We start from the raw sequence: 20,536 nt of genomic DNA, 5'->3' as shown, positions 1-20,536 counted from the left end.
CTTCAGTCTTTTATCTTTAATTTACGGATGACAATGGTACTTGCCTCATAGAGTTGTTTAGAAGATTAAATGATACGGACAACTTAGCACATAAAAAATGCTTCCTAAATACTAGTGGCTGCTGTTGTTATTGTTATTAAAGTTCCTGCCTAAGATGTCATTTCAGGGACCTTCTGCCCAGTTCAGTCTGTGACACTCTTCAACAAGAATTGCCTTTTGTCATTCATTCACTCATTTGGCAGACATGAATTGTGCCCCGAGCGTGTTTCTAGGAGTGTGGAGGTACCAGAGATACACAGGTGAGTATGCGTTGGTCCACCGGGGAAATGAAATCAGAAGAAAGCTGCAGTGAGATGGAACAGGGACTGGGGTAAAAATAAGCCCTGATTAGACTCTTTTCTACTTCTCTCTGGGAGAACCTGGGCAGGCGTCATAGAAGAGGCAATCCTTGGCTGAGACATAGATGAAGAGAAGGAGTAAGCCCAGTGGTTATGGAAAAAAGGGCTTTCTGGGCAGATGAAATGATATGAGCAAAAGCATGCAGGCCTGAGAGCTCATGGCATGTTAGGGAAATAGCAGGGTGTTCAAAATGATTGGAGCACAATGTGTGTGTGTGTGTGTGCGTGTATGGGGAGTTGAGGTGGTAGAGCAGGGGTTCTCAACTGGGGGAATTTTGCCCCTGAGGGGACATTTGGCAATGTCTGGAAACATTTTTGATAGTCAGAATCTGGGAGGAAGTTGCTACTGGCATTTAGTGGGTAGAGGACAGGGCTGCTGCTAAACATCCTACAATGCAGGGGAGGACCCATACAACAAAGAAGTATCCAGTCCAAAGTATCAAGAGTGTCAAGCCTGAGGTACATAGGGGTCAGACCATGAAGAGAGTATCTGCCCAAGAGCAAGAAGAAGTAATTGAAAAGTGTTGGTGTGATTAGCTCTGGGTTTTAGACAGCTCATTTTGGCAGCAGGTGGACAACACATCAGAGGTAGGAGAAGGTGGTAATCCTGGAGAAATGGAAAGTAATTTGTGGGCCATTGAAATGATCTAGGTGAAAGATGGTCAGCCATTGATTAGGAGAGAGGCAGAGGAAATAGGGTTGGGGGTGGGGGTAGACAAGGTGGGGAAGAGAGAGCACTGTGACTTATGGATGCATGGGTGATGGAGCAGGGCTGGTCAAGGATGGTCCCTGAGTCCTGGCTTGGGGATCTGGATGCAAGGGGATGATTTCTCCTGAGAAAATGACCACAAGTAGAGGAGCAGGTTTGTGTAGGTGCACGTGAGTGTGTATGTGGGTGGTGAGTTCAGTCTGACGCATGTTCAATTCTTAATGCTCGTGGGACATCCAAGTTGGGAAGCTTATTGCATGGCTGTATATGTGAGTCTGCAGCTGGGGACCTGACTTGGTGAGGAACAGGTCAGGGGCTGGAGTTTGGGAGTGATCAGCATATATTTGGTAGCTCGAGACATAGGGGCAGATGAGATAGTCCATGGTGATTGTGTGCAGTTAGGAAAAAAGAGCACCGAGGGATGAGGTGATTACCAATATTTAAGTTGCCAGAAGAAGAAGGAGAGCCTACCAGTCCCAAACTGGGAACAAATAACCAGAAAAGTTGTTAAGAAAGGAGACAGTCTTTAAGAAGGAGGAAGTAAAGATGTATTGTGTATGACAGAGGTCAAGTAGGATAAGAAATGAAGAGTGTCTGTTGGGTTTGGCAGTTGGGTGGCCAGTGGGGACCGTGGTAAGAGTAGTTTCTGTGGACCAGCGGGGTGGGCAGAAAGTAGCATACTACAGTGTGGGGAGTAACAGGGGTTGGAGGAACTGGCCGGCAAGTTTACACTGCTGGAGGAGCTGGAATTTGGTGCAAAGCAGAGAAGCCACCTCATTCTTTGACTTACCCTCCAGGAAACACCAAATCATCCATATCTTGGCTTAAATTCCAGCAGTATCCTGGCCATGGTTGGGCCCCTGGAAGTGCTTCCCACCACTGCTCTGTCTCTCTTATCCTGTCTGTCAGTCCTCCAGAGCCCAGTCCAAGTAAGATCTCTTCAAGGAAGCCCTCGCTGACTGCCCTTGCCCTTAATGTAACTGGAGTAGCACTGGAAGATTGTATCTTCCTGTTTATATAGGTGCCATCCTTCTAGATTTCCACTCAATCCAGGGCCTTGTCTTACTGACTGACTAATAGGTTCATTCTGTTTGCCATGCTTTATCAGCTACATGAAGCCTCCCTGAGAGTAGAGACTACCTCTGAGTATTTGTTGAATGAATGAATAAATTATTGAATGATCCAGAGCACACAGTCTGGCCCAGCATTGTACCTATGGCAAGTGGAATGCAGAAAAATACCTGTAGAATCAAAATTAAGGGACTTATACTCTGACCTAAACTCAGCTGGACTTTCTCCAGGGGGTAAAGCTGAAGTTGATTAATCACTTGATTAATTATTTCAACATATAATTAAAAACTCTACCCAATGATCTGGGTAGAGTCCTAGGCAGTGAACAAAGAAGGCAAGGTCTCTGTTCTCATGGATCTTTCTTCCTACTGAGGAGACAGACAATAAACAAGAAACTAATAAATAAGAAAGATGATATCATTGTGGTAAATGCTCTGATCGAAATAAATGGGAAGATGTGGTACAAAGTAACTAGACACAAGAGTGGGATGAGTGGGCTTCTTTATGTAGAAAGTTCTCAAAGAAGGGTTCTCTGAAGAGGCAACCTTTGAGCTGAGACCTGACAGATGAGAAGGAGCTAGTACAGAAACTCTAGCTTGGCCAATGGAGCTGAAACCAGTATGATTAGGTCACTCATACCAGTGAGTTTGGACAAGCAGACAAGAGCCAGGCACAAAGAGCCTTGCAGGCAGTGGTAATGAGTTTGGATTAATTGCTAGTGCAGAGGGAAGACATTGAAGTATGGGAAGTATGGGGATGATGGGCTCTGATGTGTGTTATCAAACATGGAGGCTTGGGCTAGAGAGATGGCAGCAGAGGTCAAAGAAGTAGACGGACTGGGAATATATTGATGGAGGAAGGTGGTGCAAGGGGAGGCACTGACTGCAAAGAAGTATCCCTTCCATCCTTGTGTATATGAAGTCTCTGGGAGAGGAGGTGCCTGGAGGGGAAGGATGTGCCTGGAGGGAAAGGAGGCGCCTGGAGGGGAAGGAGAGTAATCTCACAGAGGGTTCAGGAAGAATACTGAACTGGGATTCAGGACATCTGAGTCCAGTTCAGGGCACTTTCCACATCTGAGACATGGAGACTGGACTGGATCACCTCTAAGGGCCCTTCCAGGGCCAGTATTGTTGGTCTATGTCAATTGTTGGAGCATCGAAATGGGGAAGTGTCTGAGGAACTGTTGTTGAGGCTGATTTCACAGAGCAACGGTCCAGGTCTCTATCTCCTGGGCTGCTCACCCCTGGATGATCTCAGCCCTTTCACCACCTCTTATCTGCCCCACAGGGGTATTGACCAAGCCCAGTCAGCAGCAAGTTGATCAGCCCTGAAGGTCTGGTCGCTGAAGTCCATCAGGTCTCTGAGGGCAGAGCTTGGAACTAGAAGTGACTTCCCAGACTGTTATGATCTGAAAGGAAGTGTGGTGGGACATCTGCCTTGAACCGAACTTCTCTTTTTCTCTCTCTGTGCTTCCTGATCTGCTATCCCTGGGATCTTTTCCAGGAAGTCCTCAAATCCATTCCTTTGGGACACTCCTTTGTGTCAATCAGCCCTGCCCTCCCTCCAACTGCACCAAATATCAGTTTCATCCTGGGAGGAAAATGGGCCTTGAGGGCTATATTACTCTTCTATGCTGCATGACAAGTTGACACCAATTTAGTGACTTTAAACGACATACCTTTATTAGCTCACAGCTGTATAGGTCAGAAGTGAGCACAGCATGGATGGGTTTTCTGCTCAGGATCTCACAAGGCTAAAATGAAGGTGTTGGCTGGGCTGCGGTCTCGTCTAGAGTTCAGGGTCTTTTTTGAAGCTCACCTAGTTGTAGCAGAACTCTGCTCCTTGTACTTGTAGTACTGGGGTGTCTGTTTCCCTGCTGGCTGTCAGATGGAGGGTGCTTTCAGTTCCTAGAGGCTGCCCACATTCCTTGCCACATGGCCCCCTCCATTCTCAAAGCCAGCAGTGGAGAATCTCCCTCAAGTTGAATCTCCCTCACGTGTGGAATCTCTGACTCAGGCAGAGCTCAGTCCCTTTGAAGCGCTCCCCTGATTAGGCCAGACTCACCCTAGATAATCTCCCTTTCCTAAATTGGACTGTACCATATAAGATAACACAACCACAGGAGTAAACATACATCATATTTACAGTCCCAGGGATTGTGCAGCATGGGTACATGGGGGTAGGGAAGGATCTTGGAGGACATCTTAGAATTCTGACTATCTCAAGGGCCAAGTAGGACTTGTTTGGTGAAGACGGTTAGAGGTCATTCCTGGCAATGAACAAATTTGAGATGAGATTTGAGAACAAATCATTCAGTAAATGTAGAGGTCCTTTTCCTTTTGGGAGCCCATAAAAGAATGTCATGGAAGGTTTGGACCCTCACCCTAGGAACATCACATCATATGTTGTCCAATCATAGGATTGGAGAATCCGTGGCCCCTTGAACTCACTCATCACTTCCAGGTTGATAAACCCTGGGGCAGGGTGTGGGGAAGGATGCAGGTTAGCATGAGGGCTAAACAGTTTGATATTAGTATCTGGAGCTGCAGAGCTTTCTATCTTCAAGCTGCTCTGTGTTGGTCATGGGAAGGATGTAAACTTGTGCTCCTTGGTATTGGCCACCATAATCAAGGTGACCTCTACCCAGTGCTCTGTACACACACATTGTACATGTTGTGCAGCAGCCCAACTTGTGCCATGGGAGAGCCCTCAGTGCCAAGTCTACGCCTGGACAGGCTGCAGCAGAGCTACAGCAAGCTCCCCCATGAACTCAAAGTTGGAATGAGTCCCTCAGAATGAGATTAGGAAAGATGAAATGCAGGGGTGGTCTCTTGGGATCCTCCATGGGAATGCTGATATGGAAATGGGCAACCAAGTCTGATTAGGGACATCCAGGTGCTATAGTAACTTTGGGGCCAGAAGAGGGGAATCCTAAGACTTGGGATCTTGCAGTATTCATCTAACACTTCTTGGGGGAAGGGGGCAGGTCTGAGGCTGGAGTAGAAATGATGGGTGTCAGGCCTCCTTGTTCAAAGTCACTGAACTCCAATACCTCCAGCTTATTGTTCCAATTAAAAATCTAGGTCTACTTTAAACACCCATAGCTCTGCTGTGGCCTAGAGCGGGCAGGTGAGATCCAGTGGGACTGCATGGGTGGGTGGTGGCAATCTGGAGCCCCAGCGTGATTGCTGTTCAGTCCAGGGGGAAAATCCACAGTCCCATGGTGGCCCCAGGGAGAGTCTCTCCTAGACCCTAGTGGAGAGGCCCCACTCACCAAGCACAAAGGCTGGGCGACCTAGGAGCAGAAGTGGCATGGCAGGGCAAACTACTCATCAGCTGCATTAAACACCCTTTGCTCTGCTGTGGCCCAGAGTGGGCAAGTGAGATCCAGCAGGACCAGACAGCAGCCGGGCTGCAAGTCGGAGTGAACCAGCTCCCACCTACCATGAAAGCCTATAACACCACTGCAGTCCCTAAGGAGGGAGCATGTCTAAGCGGGTCTGTGGGACCAGACAGCAGCAACCCATAGCCCCCGTGTGATTGTTTCCCCAGTTTACAGGAGACCCCACGGGGCCACTGCAATCCAAATGAGTGGCCCAGGCTCGGTCAGGAACAGCTGACAGGGAGCCTGGTCAGTGCAGATTACATGGCTGCTGCCCCTTCCCTCAGTGGCAGCAAGTGAATGCAGCAACCAAACTCTATATGCGCAGGCACAAATCCACACCATAAAGCAGTATGAAAAAATATATTAGATCTCCAGAACAGAAGGAAAATGACAAGTACCAAGAAAACAATCCCAAAGACACAGAAATCTGTAACCTAAATGTGAAAGAATCCAAAATAGCTATCATTAAAAAGCTCAATGAGGGGCCGACTCAGAGGTGCAGTGTTTAAGTTCGCACATTCTGCTTCAGCAGCCTGGGGTTTGATGGTTCGGAGCCAACGTGAGGACCTACACACTGCTTGTCAAGCCATGCTGTGGTGGGCCTCCCACATACAAAGTAGAGAAAGATGGGCATGGATGTTAGCTGAGGGTCACTCTTCATCAGCAAGAAGAGGAGGATTTGTGGCAGATGTTAGCTCAGGGCTAATCTTCCACAAAAAAAATAAAACCTGAATGAGTTGAAAGAGAATACAGATAGAGAACTCAATGAGATCAGGAGCTACATCACAAAAGAGCTTGACACTATAAAGAAGAAACAATCAGAAATGTTGGAGATGACAAACACAGTGGAGGAGATTAAGAAGAATCTAGACTCCCTGAACAGTAGAGCTGATAACATGGAGGACTGAGTTAGCAGTTTGGAGGATAGGAATATAGAAATGCTTCAGATAGAGGAGGAGAGAGAACTAAGACTAAAAACAAATGAAGAAATTCTCCAAGAAATATCTGACTCAAATAGAAAATGCAACATAAGGATTTTAAGCATCCCAGAGGGAGAAGAGAAGAAGAATGGAGCAGAAAGCGTGTTCAAAGAAATAATTGCTGAAAAATTCCCAAACCTGGGGAAGGAGCTGGAATTCCATGTGACAGAAGCCAATAGATTGCTAAACTTTATCAGTGTCAAAAGCCCAACCCAAAGGCAGGTAGTAGTGAAGATTGCAAAAGTCAACGACAAAGAGAAAATATTAAGGGCAGCAAAGAAGAAAATAACCTACAAAGGAACCCCTGTCAGGCTGTCAGCAGATTTCTCAGCAGATATCTCACAGGCTGGGAGAGAGTCGAATGATATATTCAAAATTCTGAAAGACAAAAACTTGCAGACAAGAATACTCTCTCCAGTGAAAGTATCCTTCAAATATGATGGAGAAATAAGAACTTTCCAAGGTAAACAAAAGTTAAGGGAGTTTGTTGCCACAAGATGCCCTCTATAAGAAATTCTCCGGAAGGTCCTCATACTTGAAAAAAAAAAAGAGGAAGGGAGTTACCAAACCCTGAGCAAAGGATATAAGTAGAAATTCAAAATCAGAAAATCACAGCTCTCCATCAGAACAGGCTAGCAAATGCTTAAGCATAACATTAAAGATAAAGGGAAGGAAAACACCAAGAATAAATGTAATCTGGTCATTTTGACCACAAGCTCACAACACAAGAAGGAAAAAACATGTGACAATAACAACTTAGAAGGGGAAAGGGAAAGGGATGGAACTGGCTTAGTCTAAGGAAATAAGAGGCTATGAGAAAATGGACTATCTCATCTATGAGATGTTTTATACAAACCACATGGAAACCACTAAGCTAATGATTATAACAGAGACACAAATTACAAATAAGAAGAAGCCCAACATGGAAAACTACCTAATCAATTGGTAGTCGAAAATTCATGGGACAAGAAACAAAGGAAACACAGAAGAACTGGAAAATGAGTGATAAAATGGCAGTATTAGGCCCCCATATTTAAATAATCTCTCTAAATGTAAGTGGATTGAATTCTCCAATCAAAGACAGAGTGGCAGGATGGATTAAACAACAAGACCAAACAATAGCCTGCCTCCAGGAAACACGCCTCAGCCCCAAAGACAGACACAGACTCAGAGTGAAGAGATGGAAGATGATACTCCAAGCTAATAATGAACATAAGAAAGCAGGTGTCACCACATTTATATCAGGCAAAATAGACTTTAAGACAAAACAGGTAAAGAGAGACAAAGAGGGGCAGTTCATAATGATAAAAGGGACACTCCATCAAGAAGACATAACACTTGTAAATATATATGCACCAAAAACAGGAACACCAAAGTACATAAAGCAACTATTACCAAAACTAAAAGGAGATATGAACAACAATACAATAATAGTAGGGGACCTCAACACCCCACTAACACCAATGGATAGATCATCAGTCAGAAAGTCAAGAAGGAAATTGTAGAAATAAATGAAAAACTAGACCAGGTGGACTTGATAGATATATATAGAACATTCCATCCAAAAACAGCAGGTTACACATTCTTCTCAAGTGTGCATGGAACATTCTCAAAGATAGACCACATGTTGGGAAACAAAGCAAGCCTCAACAAATTCAAGAGGGTTGAAATGATATCAAGCATCTTTTCTGACCATAATGCTATGAAACTAGAATTCAATTACAAGAAAAAAGCTGGGCAAGGGGCAAAGATGTGGAGATTAAACAACACAATACTGAATGCCCAATGGATCATTGAAGAAATAAGGAGAAATCAATTATCTGGAGACAAATGAAAATAAAAACACATCATATCATCTCATTTGGGATGCAGCAAAAGTCGTCCTAAGAGGGAAATTCATTGTAATACAGGCTCACATCAATAAACAAGAAAAGTCTCAAATAAGCAATCTCAAACTGCACCTAACAGAATTAGAAAAAGAACAAACAAAGCCCAAAGTCAGTAGAAGGAGGGAAATAATAAAAATTAGAGCAGAAATAAATGAAATTGAAACAAAAAAGACAGTAGAAAGGATCAATGAAACGAAGAGCTGGTTCTTTGAGAAAATAAACAAAGTGAAAAACCTTTAGCCAGGCTCACTAAGAAAAAAAGAAGACTCAAATAAATAAAATCAGAAATGAAAGAGGAGAAATGGATACCACAGAAATACAAAAGATTATAAGAGAATACTATGAAAAACTATATGCCAACAAATTGGACAACCTAGAAGAAATGCATAAATTCGTAGACTCTTACAACCTCCCCAAACTGAACCAGGAAGAAAGAGAATCTGAATAGACCAATCACAAGTAAAGAGATTGAAACAGTAATCAAAAACCTCCCTCAAAATAAAAGTCCACGACCAGGTGGCTTCTCTGCAGAATTCTACCAAACATTCAAAGAAGACTTAATACCTATCCTTCTCAAACTATTCCAGAAAATTGTGGAAGATGGAACACTTTCTAACACATTCTACCAGGACAACATCATCCTGATCCCAAAACCAGACAAGGACAATACAAAGAAGGAAAACGACAGGCCAATATCACTGATGAAAATAGACGCGAAAATCCTCAACAAAATATTGGCAAACCAAATACAGCAATATGCTACAAAGATCATACACCATGAACAAGTGGGATTTATACCAGGGACACAGGGATGGTTCATCATCCGCAAGTCAATCAACGTGATACACCACATTAGCAAAATCAGGAACAAGAACCACGTGATCATCTCAATAGAACCAGAGAATGCATTTGACAAGATCCAACAGCCATTTATGATAAAATCTCTCAATAAAATGGATAAGAGGGAAAGTACCTCAACATAATAAGGAACACAAATGATAAATGCACAGCCAAAATCATAGTCAATGGGGAAAAACTGAAAGCACCCCTCTGAGAACACGAACAAGAAAAGGGTGCCAACTCTCACCACTCTTAATCAACATAGTCCTGGAGGTATTGGCCAGAGCAATTAGGCAGGAAAAAGAAATAAAAGGAATCCAAATAGGCAAGGAAGAATTGAAACTCTCTCTGTTTGCCGCTGATGTGGCCTTATATATAGAAAACCTTAAAAAATACATTGGAAAGCTCCTAGAAGTAATTAATGATTACAGCAAGGTTGCAGGGTACAAAATCAACTTACATAAATCAATAGCATTTCTATACTTAAGATAAACTAACAGAAAGAGAACTCAAGAACACAATCCCATGAACAATTGCAACGAAAAGAATAAAATATCTCAGAATAAATTTAACCAAGGAAGAGAAAGAACTATACAGTGAAAACTACAAGACTTTCCTTAATGAAATTGATGAAGACATAAAGAGATGGAGAGGCATTCCATGCACATGGATTGGAAGAACAAACATAGTTAAAATGTCCATACTACCCATAGCAATCCACAGACTCAATGCAATCCCAAGGACATTCTTCACAGAAATAGAACAAAAAATCCTAAAATTCATATGGGGCAACAAAAGACCCTGAATTGCTAAAGCAATCCTGAGAAAAAAGAACAAAGCTGGAGGCGTCACAATCCCTCACTTCAAAATGTACTACAAAGCTATAGTAATCAAAAAAGCATGGTCCTAGTACAAAAACAGGTGCACAGATCAATGGAACAGAATTGAAAGCCCAGAAATAAAAGCACACATCTATGGACAGTTAATCTTCGACAAAGGAGCTGAGCTCATACAATGGAGAAAAGAAAGTCTGTTCAACAAATGGTGCTGGGAAAACTGGACAGCCACATGTAAAAGAATGAAAATGGACCATTCTTTTATGCCATTCACAAAAATAAACTCCAAATGGATCAAAGACCTAAAGGTAAGACCTGAAACCATAAGGATACTAGAAGAAAATATATGCAGTATACTCTTTGACATCAGTCTTAAAAAGATCTTTTTGGACACCGTGTCTTCTCAGACAAGGGAAACAATAGAAAGGATAAACAATTGGAACTTCATCACACTAAACAGGTTCTACAAGGCAAGGGAAAGCAGGATTGAAACAAAAACACAATCCACCAACTGGAAAAAAATATTTTCAAGTCATATATCCGACAAAGGGTTAATCTCCATAATATATAAAGAACTCACGCAAGTCAACAACAAAAAAATCAAATAACCTGATCAAAAAATGGGCATGAGATATGAACAGACATTTCTCCAAAGAAGATATACAGATGACTACTAGGCACATGAAGATGCTCATCATCACAGATCAGGGAAATACAAATCAAAACCACACTAAGATATCACCTTATACCCATTACAATGGCTAAAATAACCAAAACAAAAAATAAATGTTGGAGAGGTTGTGAAGAAAAAGGAATCCTCATACACTGCTGGTGGGAATGCAAATCGGTGCAGCCACTATGGAAAACACTATGGAGATTTCTCAAAAAATTAAAAATAGGAATACCATATGACCCAGCCATCCTACTTCTGGGTATCTATGCAAAGAACTTGAAATCAGCAATTCAAAGAGATGAATGCACCCCTATGTTCATCGCAGCATTATTCACAATAGCCAAGATGTGGAAGCAACATAAGTGCCCATTGACTGATGACTGGATAAAGAAGATATGATACATACATACAATGGGATACTACTCAGCCATGAAAAAGGATAAAATAGTCCCATTCACAACAACATGGATGGTCCTTGAGGGTATTATGTTAAGTGAAATAAGCCAGATAGAGAAAGACAAACTCTGTATGACTCTACGCATACATGGAAGATAAACAAACACATGGACAGAGAGAACAGATTAGTGGTTACCAGGGGAAAGAGGGTTGATGGGTGGGCACAAAGGGTGAAGTGGTGCACCTATAAGATGGCTGACAAATAATAATGTACAACTGAAATTTCACAAGGTTGTAAACTATCATAAGCTCAATAAAGAAAATCTAGGTCTACTGAACACACTGTAGTTTATGATACAAGGAGAGAATGCACTGATCAGAGGGCCCAGGCAAGTGGGCCCCTTGTTGGCATAGGTCAACTTAAATTAAGTTATTGGGACCAGATATAGACGTTGGTCTCTTGAGAGTTTGATTAATGTGGGTCAGCCCCGAAGACCCTGATCACTTCTGCCTATTAATACGAGTAGCTGTCATTTGTTGAGCAATAACTAAATGTCAGTTCCTGCATCGCACAGGGATGTTAGTGGCAGGCAAAAGAAACTCTCCCTGGTTGATCTGAGTAGAAAAATGAGTTTGTTAAAAGGAAGTGAGGTAGCTAATAAAAGTGCAGGAGGGCTACAGAAGAAGACTTGGGGCCAAAACCAGGACACAGGACAGGTCTGGGGAGGACCCCCCCCCCCCCGCCGCTGCTATAATTCAGACCCTGTGGCTGGGACCACAGGGACTCTGGATCCATCTTCTAACACTATGGCCACTGCAGTGTCAGGAATGTGATATTACCACTGCCACAACCAGAGAGATGTCTTCGTGGCCCCCACTTTTTGGTCATTAGGTCCACATTAAAGGCTTGAATGGATGCTTCTGTTCAACAGAGTCGAGCCATATCCCCTAGCTGTAAAGGAGGCTGGGAACCTATTTGGCTCTTTCATCTTCAATAATGAGAGGCCCGCTCCCCACCAAGATCCATAGGAGGAGGAGTTCCAGAAACCTCAGGAAGGTGGTAAGGGAGTCAGGCAGCTCACAGTATGTCCACTACACACTGACTACCTAGTAAGGTAGGTACTGTTATCCCCACTTTATAAACGATGGTATGAAGTACAGAGAGGGGAAGGAACTTGTTCAGGGTCACACAGCTAGTAAGTGATAGATCCTAGATTCAAACCTGGACTGTCAGACTCCAGAACACATACCCTCAGCCATTGCTCCATACCTCCACTGGATGTTCATGAAACGGAATTTCCAGGGTCACTAAGCTGTGGCTTTCAGATTGTGGATTGTCTGACCTACAGGAGACTTTCCTTGGGGTAGAGGTGCCTGAGCGGCCAACTGACCTCCAAGAATCAGCTCCGTCTTGTCATTGACTGCAGTAGCTCTATCCAACATGCAAAGTGGCCCTGCAGGCAGGGCTTAGGGAGGGAAGTGAGCAGGAGGCAGCTCAAAGCTTCTGTCTGGTTTCTTGTTGAGTCATTCCCTTGACTTCTGCTTCGATCTCCTTAAGTCAGTGGATACAGAGGAAGATATTTTCATTCCTTGGCTTAAGATGGGATGTATTCTTCCCTGTTTTTCCCAGTCCTTTCCAATGTGTACACTGTTAGCATCAGTTATGAAGGAGAGGACACTGTCCTGTGCATGTGCCAAGGTCGCCCCACCTCCATTCTTTTGCTCATGTTGCTCCTTCCACCTGGAATGCCCCTGTTTCCTTCCTTTCTATTCACTTCCAATCCATCTAGCTGGGAGTCAGCTCCTTGTTGCCGTGAAAACTTTCATTTCTATGAACTGTAAAGCAATACACAACTTTGTAAAAGTGTTCTTACTTATAGGTGCTTTTCTTTCCAAAGGAGAGTCTCCAAAGGTCTTCAAAGACTGAGATTGATCAAATGATACTTTTAGTTTTAATAAATATTGGCAAATTCACTTCCAAAATGTCTGTGGCAGTTCACATTCCCACCGGTAAAGCAGGAGAGCTGTGCATTTTGGACAAGCTTCCAAGGAGATTCTGAAATGCAGTACAGGATAGGAACCACTGGCTCTGAGTGATCTCAGAATGGCCTCCAGTTTCCTGAAAAGGCTGACAGGAGAGAAGCTGGAAGACAATGAGTGGGCACCCCAGGGAAGTGAAGAAATGCAGGGTTCTTATCAGTCCTCTCACATCCCTCATGCTGTGGCAAACCTTTCTTCCTCTGGGGAACTTCCTCCAAGGCCACTATATAAACTATCACTGTTGCAGGGAGCATCGGAAGGTCTGACATTGGGAACTCCTCAGGACCCAGGAACACTTCTTGGTAAGTAAGTGCTTTCTGGTGTAATGGAACTGGTTCCAAGTAGATGTTCAATCTCTTGGGACACGTCTGGCCTGAACTGGCAGGTTCTGGAGGCCTGGCTGGCACTGTGTGCAGCTGTCAGGTTGCATGGGTGTCAGCAGCGACAGGAATTCTCATCCTCTACCTTTCAATTCCTTCTGAGGTATGCCAAAGCTCTCCTTGTCTGGGGAAGGCAGCGATGCACATGTGGCTTCTTGAGCTTTGAGGGGGGAACCCACTTTCTAAGTGCTGTATACTCCTAGGAAGGCCAATAATCATTGTTTCTGGATCCTCTTTTTTTTCATAGACTGTGAGGGCCCATTAAGTACAAAAAGTAAAAGTAATAATTCCCTTATTCACACTCAGGTCCACAGCAAAGCCAAACTTGCTGTCCCTCATGGTCTGCTTCATTCTGTTCTAGCATCCTGGAGCCTCAGGGGCTGGGCTCAGCATTAGCTTTTCTGGTCCATCTTGACTTCTACTCATGCCTACTCTTTCTCCACCTCACTCCCAAGGTCCCCTAATGGTGTGGCTGTGATGTGTGTGTGTTTATGACAAACTGTGTTCTCCATTTCAGGACAAAGTCAAGATGAAACTCCCCCTACTTCTGGCTCTTCTATTTGGGGCGGTTTCAGCCCTTCATCTAGGTAAGTCTCTTTGGTTTTCAGTCTTTCTTTCTCTCCTTTGCTCCTTTCTACATTACATAAGGTGAGAGTTACAAAGACACCTCCTTCTCTGGCTATCCCCTATTCCAGGATCTCTGCCTTTAAAGGAGCAGGGTCTCTAGAGCCTGGAGTTAAAGGGACTCTTCAGGGCATCTGTATATCTGCAGTCTTGGTTATACTATGATATTCTCGGTTTTGTCCTCTCTTCATAATGTTAACGATGATCAGAATAATGACTTCCTTTTACTTTGAGCTCACTGAGTCCACTGTGCTAAACATTTTCTATGCATCATCTCCTTTAATACTCATATCATCCCCATGAGCTCCCCTTGGGAGCTTGCCCATTTGTACACCCATATCACAAGTAAAGTAAAGCTAGTAGATCATGGAATCGGTACGCAAACCTACAACCCCTTGACGCTAAGACCTTGCTCTTAACACCATGACCTCATGTGGGAGGCTGGGTCCTCCTAACGGAGCCTTGTTTCAAGTTCCTCTCTTTCCAAGGCTGAGCCATCAGATGCCTAGGGCAAGGTGGGAACTGTCCATGGTTCTGCGGAGGCAGGGAGAGTGATGTGAAGGAGGAGCATTTAGCCTTTCTCTCTGTCAGGGACTGAAACATCCAACTTTGAGAGCCCCTTGGGAGATGACACCCTGCCTCAGGATAGGGATATCCCAGAACGTGGGGCAATGGAGGCTCCTACGGAGGGACTCATGCTGCTGGAGGGAGAGGAGGAGGGGGGCTCTGGAAGTGAAGATGCCCCTGAGGAAGAGGGGCATGTCAAGTCTGACTCAGCCCTAGAAGAGGTGGACAAAGACTTTCAGTGCCCTAAGGAAGAGGATACAATCACACTGGGAGGCATCCCTGGATGCAAGACCTGCCGCCTTACACTGGTGCCGACAGCCATGGAATATAATCAAGCTCACGTGAGTGGCCTGTAGCTGTGTCTGAGGCCTGGGGTGGGGAGGAGGGTATGGAGGGGATGTCTCTGGCCTCTGTGTCACTGGTTATTTTCCTCACTGAGGACCCTGGAGGTATCAGCATGGGCTGAGACCCTCAGAGGTGTTAGAGGTGGGTAAGGGGGATAAGAATTGAGGATCATGTTGATATGTTTTGATCTCCAGTCTTCAAATGGCTGTGGGGTTGCGGTGGGTAGTTGGTGAGTGAATTGTGGAGACTTCGAGACCCAGGGCTAAGGTTGTGTGAATTCCTGTGGGAGGGGCGCTTCATTGTCTTCTTTTGTCCTGGCTTGCAGTATACTTGCCTGAATCGCTACCGGGGCTTCCTCGTCTCCATCCATAGCTTCACCTCTAACTACCGGATCCAGCGATTAGCCAGAAGTGTCAACCAGGGTCAAATATGGATTGGAGGTGCAGCCAGAGGCTCGGTAAGACCAGTCCCAGCTTTAAGGGAGCCCCTCCTGACCCAAGTCAGCGCACAACTTATTGCAGATTTCTTTATGCTTCTGCTCTATGATCCCCTGAAGAACTGGGGATAAACGGACACCTGGGCAAGACATCAAAGGGGCTGCCTAAGTATCGGGAAGAGGCAAGGATTTAGGACGAGGAGGTTTGGGTTCAAGTTCTGCTCAGCCTCTGACTGTTTCTATGACTTGGGCCGAAATGTGAGCCTGGTTCCTCATTTCTAGGTTGGGGTTGAAACTCCTGTCCCATCTCTTGTTAGGGCCAGAAGGATGAATGCATCACAGGGATGCATAGAATGTCATGGTGATGATTACTGTGGATCAACATTTCGGTTGACCAGAACAGTGTCCGTCATGGTCCAATAGTCAAGGAACATACCTGGCAGACAGCAGGAGGACTAGACAGGAAAAGTGCCAGCTCTACCACCTGTCTTCCTTTTGCTTCAAGCTCCAACCCACCTTCTCCCTCCTCTATCCTCTAGGGTAGGTGCAGGAGCTTTTACTGGTTGGATGGCAGTGCCTGGAATTTTTGGTTGTGGGCTCGCGGCGAGCCTTCGGCCTCTGGTGGCAACTGTGTATCCATGTACACCCAAGGTGAGGTGGGAGTGGGAGTGAAATCTGAAAAGGCCTGGGGAGGTGGGATGGGCTCCTATAGGAGTTTCGAGGAAGAGCTGAACCCTTCAAGGGAGACGCCTCCTGAATTTACAGACTTCATCTCCACTGAAGTGTGGGATGGGTTGAAGACTCCTGGGGCTGAGTCAGGAGAAACAAGAGGCTGAAGGCCGCTTCTGGTTCTGCCTTCACAGGAGGTCGCTGGAGACTATCTCAGTGCGACGTGGTCCTCCCCTTTGTCTGTTCCCACTGAGTGGGACCCAGTCAAGACTTCAGAGCTGCCCCCTCCTAAGACACTGCCTCCTTTCCCCTGCCTGCCACCCCTACCTTCACCCTCAGTAGTAAAATTGCTTTCCTTAAATTGATTTATTTTTCCTCTGATCATTGATCCACTCGGCTTAGCCCCACTCATGAACTTTCTGTCCTACAATGACTCCCTACCCCACTGTCTGTCATGAAAGGGACCAGAAGTTATCACTCTCACGGAGCATGAAACATGGGATCGGGTCGGTGGGGCTGTCCTGGAGACAGAGGAAGGGGCTCAGCTAGCTCTTTTCATACAACACCAAATTACCGGGTGCCTACGTACAGGTTCTGCCAGGACCCCATCCATCTCTCTTGAATCTTTCACGGTGGACCCTCAATGTCCTGGCCTCTCTCTCCTACAGACTGTGGTTACCTTAATGTGCTAAGAAATTAACATGTCCCAGGTACAGCCGACAACTCTCAGGAGTGAATATCTGAGCACCACAGTCCCTCGGGTGGAATAATTCAAAGGCATGTCCTGGGTACCATTTCCCAGGGGAATGAACTTCCAGTTACACTCTGAGGTAGCTGTCTTTACAACAGACATTTTATTGTGAATTCCTCTCTTCCCTAGTAGTGCCCTAGCACCTCTCAAATAAATTTGCACACAAATTACTGTTGGGGAATATACAGTTGTTTATAATATAAGCACAGCAATAGCTACAAATTGTTACCACATTGTACACCTACAGATTTCCCCCTACTGTGGCAGGCATCTTACAGAGATGACCTTGTGTGATCAATAATTATTATCCCATCATACAGAGCCAGGCTCAGAGAAGGGGTGACCTGTTAAAAGATTTGCCCAAGGCTGAATACCCAGATGCAAGCAAGGCTGTGACTTTGCTAACTGCTCCAGAGCATGTTGCTTTAACAATTGTGACTCTCTGGCTGGAGGCGTTGGCTGCTGTCCCCTCCAGGACATGATCCTATGGGGATGGAGCACAGTGGGGGTGGGGGGGGGCGGGCAGGATGGACTCCCTTAAACTTGGGTTCATCTTGGGGCATAGGACACCAACCTAGCTGAGGTGAGGGTGTCCCAATCAGAGATGAGGAAGGAAGGCATTCTAAATCCTCTCTCCACTCTCCACCTGGGAGGCAAGCAGAAAGTAAGGGGTCAGTGTCCTGAAGCCCCTTTCCTCCAGGACCCCTGAAATCCAGAGAATTACAGATGGGATCAAGGTCATAGAGAGATGCCAATCAAGACCTTTCATTTTTTGAGTATGGCCCAGATAGGAGAAGCTACTTGCTTAAGTTTGCACAGTAAATTGATAAAGAGATAGAAATCAAGCAGGTCCATTGTAATATTGTAATTGTACCACAATAGTCTGTTGATTTCAAAGATGCTGGAATTCTGAAACACTGTTATGGATTCAGCCCTGTGCTGGGTACTGTGGAGGATGCAGCTGAAGTAGAATTTTCACTCCTTGCCCTCACAGACTTTATATCCTGGTGTGGGAAGGCATTACTTCCCTCTATTCCTATATTAATAAAAAGAGTAACAAAATCTTCCCAGTTATTAAGCATTTGCTGGGTGCCAGGCTCTGTGCTAAGCAGTAGGTGGATTTTGTGTTGTCTCTCACAAATCTCTTCTGTTGGGGCATGTGTTGTGACAGAAGTGTGACTTCCAGTCCATGGAGATCCCCTTCGGGGGATTAATGTCAAGAAGGGGCATGAAGGAGACCTCTGGGTTCCCGGGAACGTTCTGTATCTTGTGGGCACAGTTATGTGGAAGCATTCACTCTGTAAAACTTCCCTGAGCAATGTACCATACTTGACAAAATGCGTGTTATACATCCACAAAAAATGTTGTAAAACATGAAAATAATGACAAAAGGGCACTGGCTTTACATTTCAAAATACAGGTTTCTGTGTGTATTTTTCCTGTCCAAGAAGATATTAACTAAGCTCTGTGAAAGAAAGATGGTGTGTTTACAATGGAACCTGTGGAGCTCCTCACACTGTATGAAGTGCAGAGCCAAATCTATTCTCAGAGCTTGTATGTCGATTAGGGTCACATTTCTAGCCCTGGTTTCCTGACAAGGGCCGCTCCCAACACCATCTGACAGGGTCAGTTCTGAGAGCTGTACTGAAGCTGATCTCATTAGAGGTAGGTTCTGGCATCAGCCTCAGTTTACGGATGAGAAAACTGAGACACAGAGGGCTGACTCTGGGACCTGTGATTTCATTATACATCACACAACACTGCCTGTCAAGATGGCAAGACACACCCTCTGCACACTGTGGGGGTGGACAGACTCTCGGGAGGCAGAGTGTGAAAACCCTGTGAACATAAATGCAAACAGTAAGCCAGAGACTTGGAAGGTGACGGATGTTGAAAATGTTGGCACCATTGGCTAGAGTGTCTGGAGGTAACACATTTGGGTGTGTCAAAAATAGCGAGGACTTGGGAGTCAGACAGAGCAGGGTCAACATGCCACTTCTTATGAGTTGTGTGGACTTGGGCAAGTCATTCAACCTCTCTGAGCTTTTGTAGTAGATACACAGGCTAGAGATGGCAACACCAGATTGTAGGATGATTTTAGTGACTAATTAAGTAGGATAATGGATGTAAAAGCCTTAATGAGGCATAATATGTGGTCCATGGTAGACCTTTAAAAATGTTATTTCCAGTTTTAAATTAGATAGGCATCACTATGGCGACTGAGCAAGTCATTGGAATGACTTTTCCCAGGGTTCATATGCAAAGAAAACTGGGTGAATGCAGAGGAGGAGCAGGCTGTGGAGAAGGGAGGTGAGTGAGAGGAGGCAGAGGGAAGGCAGTCGTGAGTGCATAAGGAGCCTGTCTCTGGTTTAGAACTGTCTCTGACTTTCTGTGTGATCTTGCGTACCTGTTTAAGTGCTCTGAGATGTTGTTTCGTCATCTGTGAAACATGGACGTTGAAATGAAACAATGCATGCAAAGCTTGTCATGGTGCTGGTTCATGAGTGTAGTTGACTTTATTGGACAACCCAACCGCTGAGTGAAATGATGCCCCTGGCCTGGGTACCAGGAGGCGGGAGAGCAATGGGGAGGAGGTCTAGTCCTCTATCCCCTCCTCCACTAAGAGGTCTTAAGTTTGAAACCCAGAGACCAGGGTTTGGGGGCCCTGGAATTGGCCAATCCCCCCACTTAGCTTGATAAGCTGAGGGTCTGGTGCGTTGGGTTGGGGAGATAACAGCCAAGACGGTTACTCTGCAATCAGGCCCAGAAGTGACCTCTGTGATACTTCTCCATTTGTAGGTCCCCTGGGAGAGCAGAGGAGAGGAAGGAATCCAGGCCTTTTCACCCTCTGAGTTACCTGTTCCTGGTTCCCTGTGAACTGGGGGACTGGGCTGGAATCTGAGGAAAACCAGGAGGTCACAGAGTTGAGTCCTCCATCCCAACAAGTCTGCTAGCTCTTAGCAGTGATATCCAGCAAAGTCACTGCTTAGCACTTGCTAGTCTCTCCGTGGACTGCACTGAATTTGGCTGGAGCTTGGTTGATGGAAGTTTTGATGTTTTTGCATTTAATTTGACTTTTAAGAAAGATTGCATTGAAATATTGTTTGCCTTGACTACTGAATTCTATAGTGTTCCCTCAAACTTGCACTCAAGACAAATGCATCACTTACTTCCCCCTAGTCCTGACCCTGTGGTGATAGATGGCTGGACAGAGATGGAGAGTGGGAGGGGTGGGGAGGTGGTCCACCAATGTCTGAGTGACTCTGCATGAAGCTTTCCATTCAAGCTGTTGCCACCTTGCCAGAAGATACGACCTGAGGCTGGACAAAATGGCATATTCTAGATCAGTGATACTCAGCTGGGGCCATTTTGCTCTCCAGAGGACAGTTGGAAATGTATGGAGACAATTTTGACACTGATGACTGGGAGAGGCGTTACTGGGCTCTAGTGGGTAGAGACTGGGGATGGTGCTAAACTTCTTACAATGCACAGGGCAGCCCCCCACAACGAGGAATGCACTCCAAATAGTAAGAGTGCAAAGGTTGAG

General features: G+C 45.1%; 1 protein-coding gene across 2 annotated transcripts; it reads left to right on the top strand.

The window, feature by feature from the left end:
* Window positions 1-13,438: 13,438 nt before the first annotated feature.
* LOC106826546 (bone marrow proteoglycan-like) lies at window positions 13,439-20,084 on the top strand. Of its 2 annotated transcripts, none has more exons than XM_044750621.2 (6): window positions 13,439-13,519; window positions 14,115-14,184; window positions 14,813-15,129; window positions 15,459-15,590; window positions 16,109-16,220; window positions 16,433-17,383. In XM_044750621.2, the coding sequence occupies exons 2-6, from the start codon at window positions 14,127-14,129 to the stop codon at window positions 16,489-16,491; spliced, it is 678 nt and encodes a 225-aa protein (XP_044606556.2). In that variant the 5' UTR covers window positions 13,439-13,519; window positions 14,115-14,126; the 3' UTR covers window positions 16,492-17,383. The 2 variants fall into 2 exon arrangements, with proteins under 2 accessions (XP_044606556.2, XP_070343897.1); XM_070487796.1 differs by lacking the exon at window positions 16,433-17,383 and adding an exon at window positions 19,789-20,084 and having other exon boundaries at window positions 13,441-13,519.
* The last annotated feature ends 452 nt before the right edge of the window (window positions 20,085-20,536 follow it).

Source organism: Equus asinus, chromosome 17 (assembly GCF_041296235.1).
Source record: "Equus asinus isolate D_3611 breed Donkey chromosome 17, EquAss-T2T_v2, whole genome shotgun sequence".
Classification (NCBI taxonomy): domain Eukaryota; kingdom Metazoa; phylum Chordata; class Mammalia; order Perissodactyla; family Equidae; genus Equus; species Equus asinus.
This window is presented reverse-complemented; position numbering and strand designations above follow the sequence as displayed.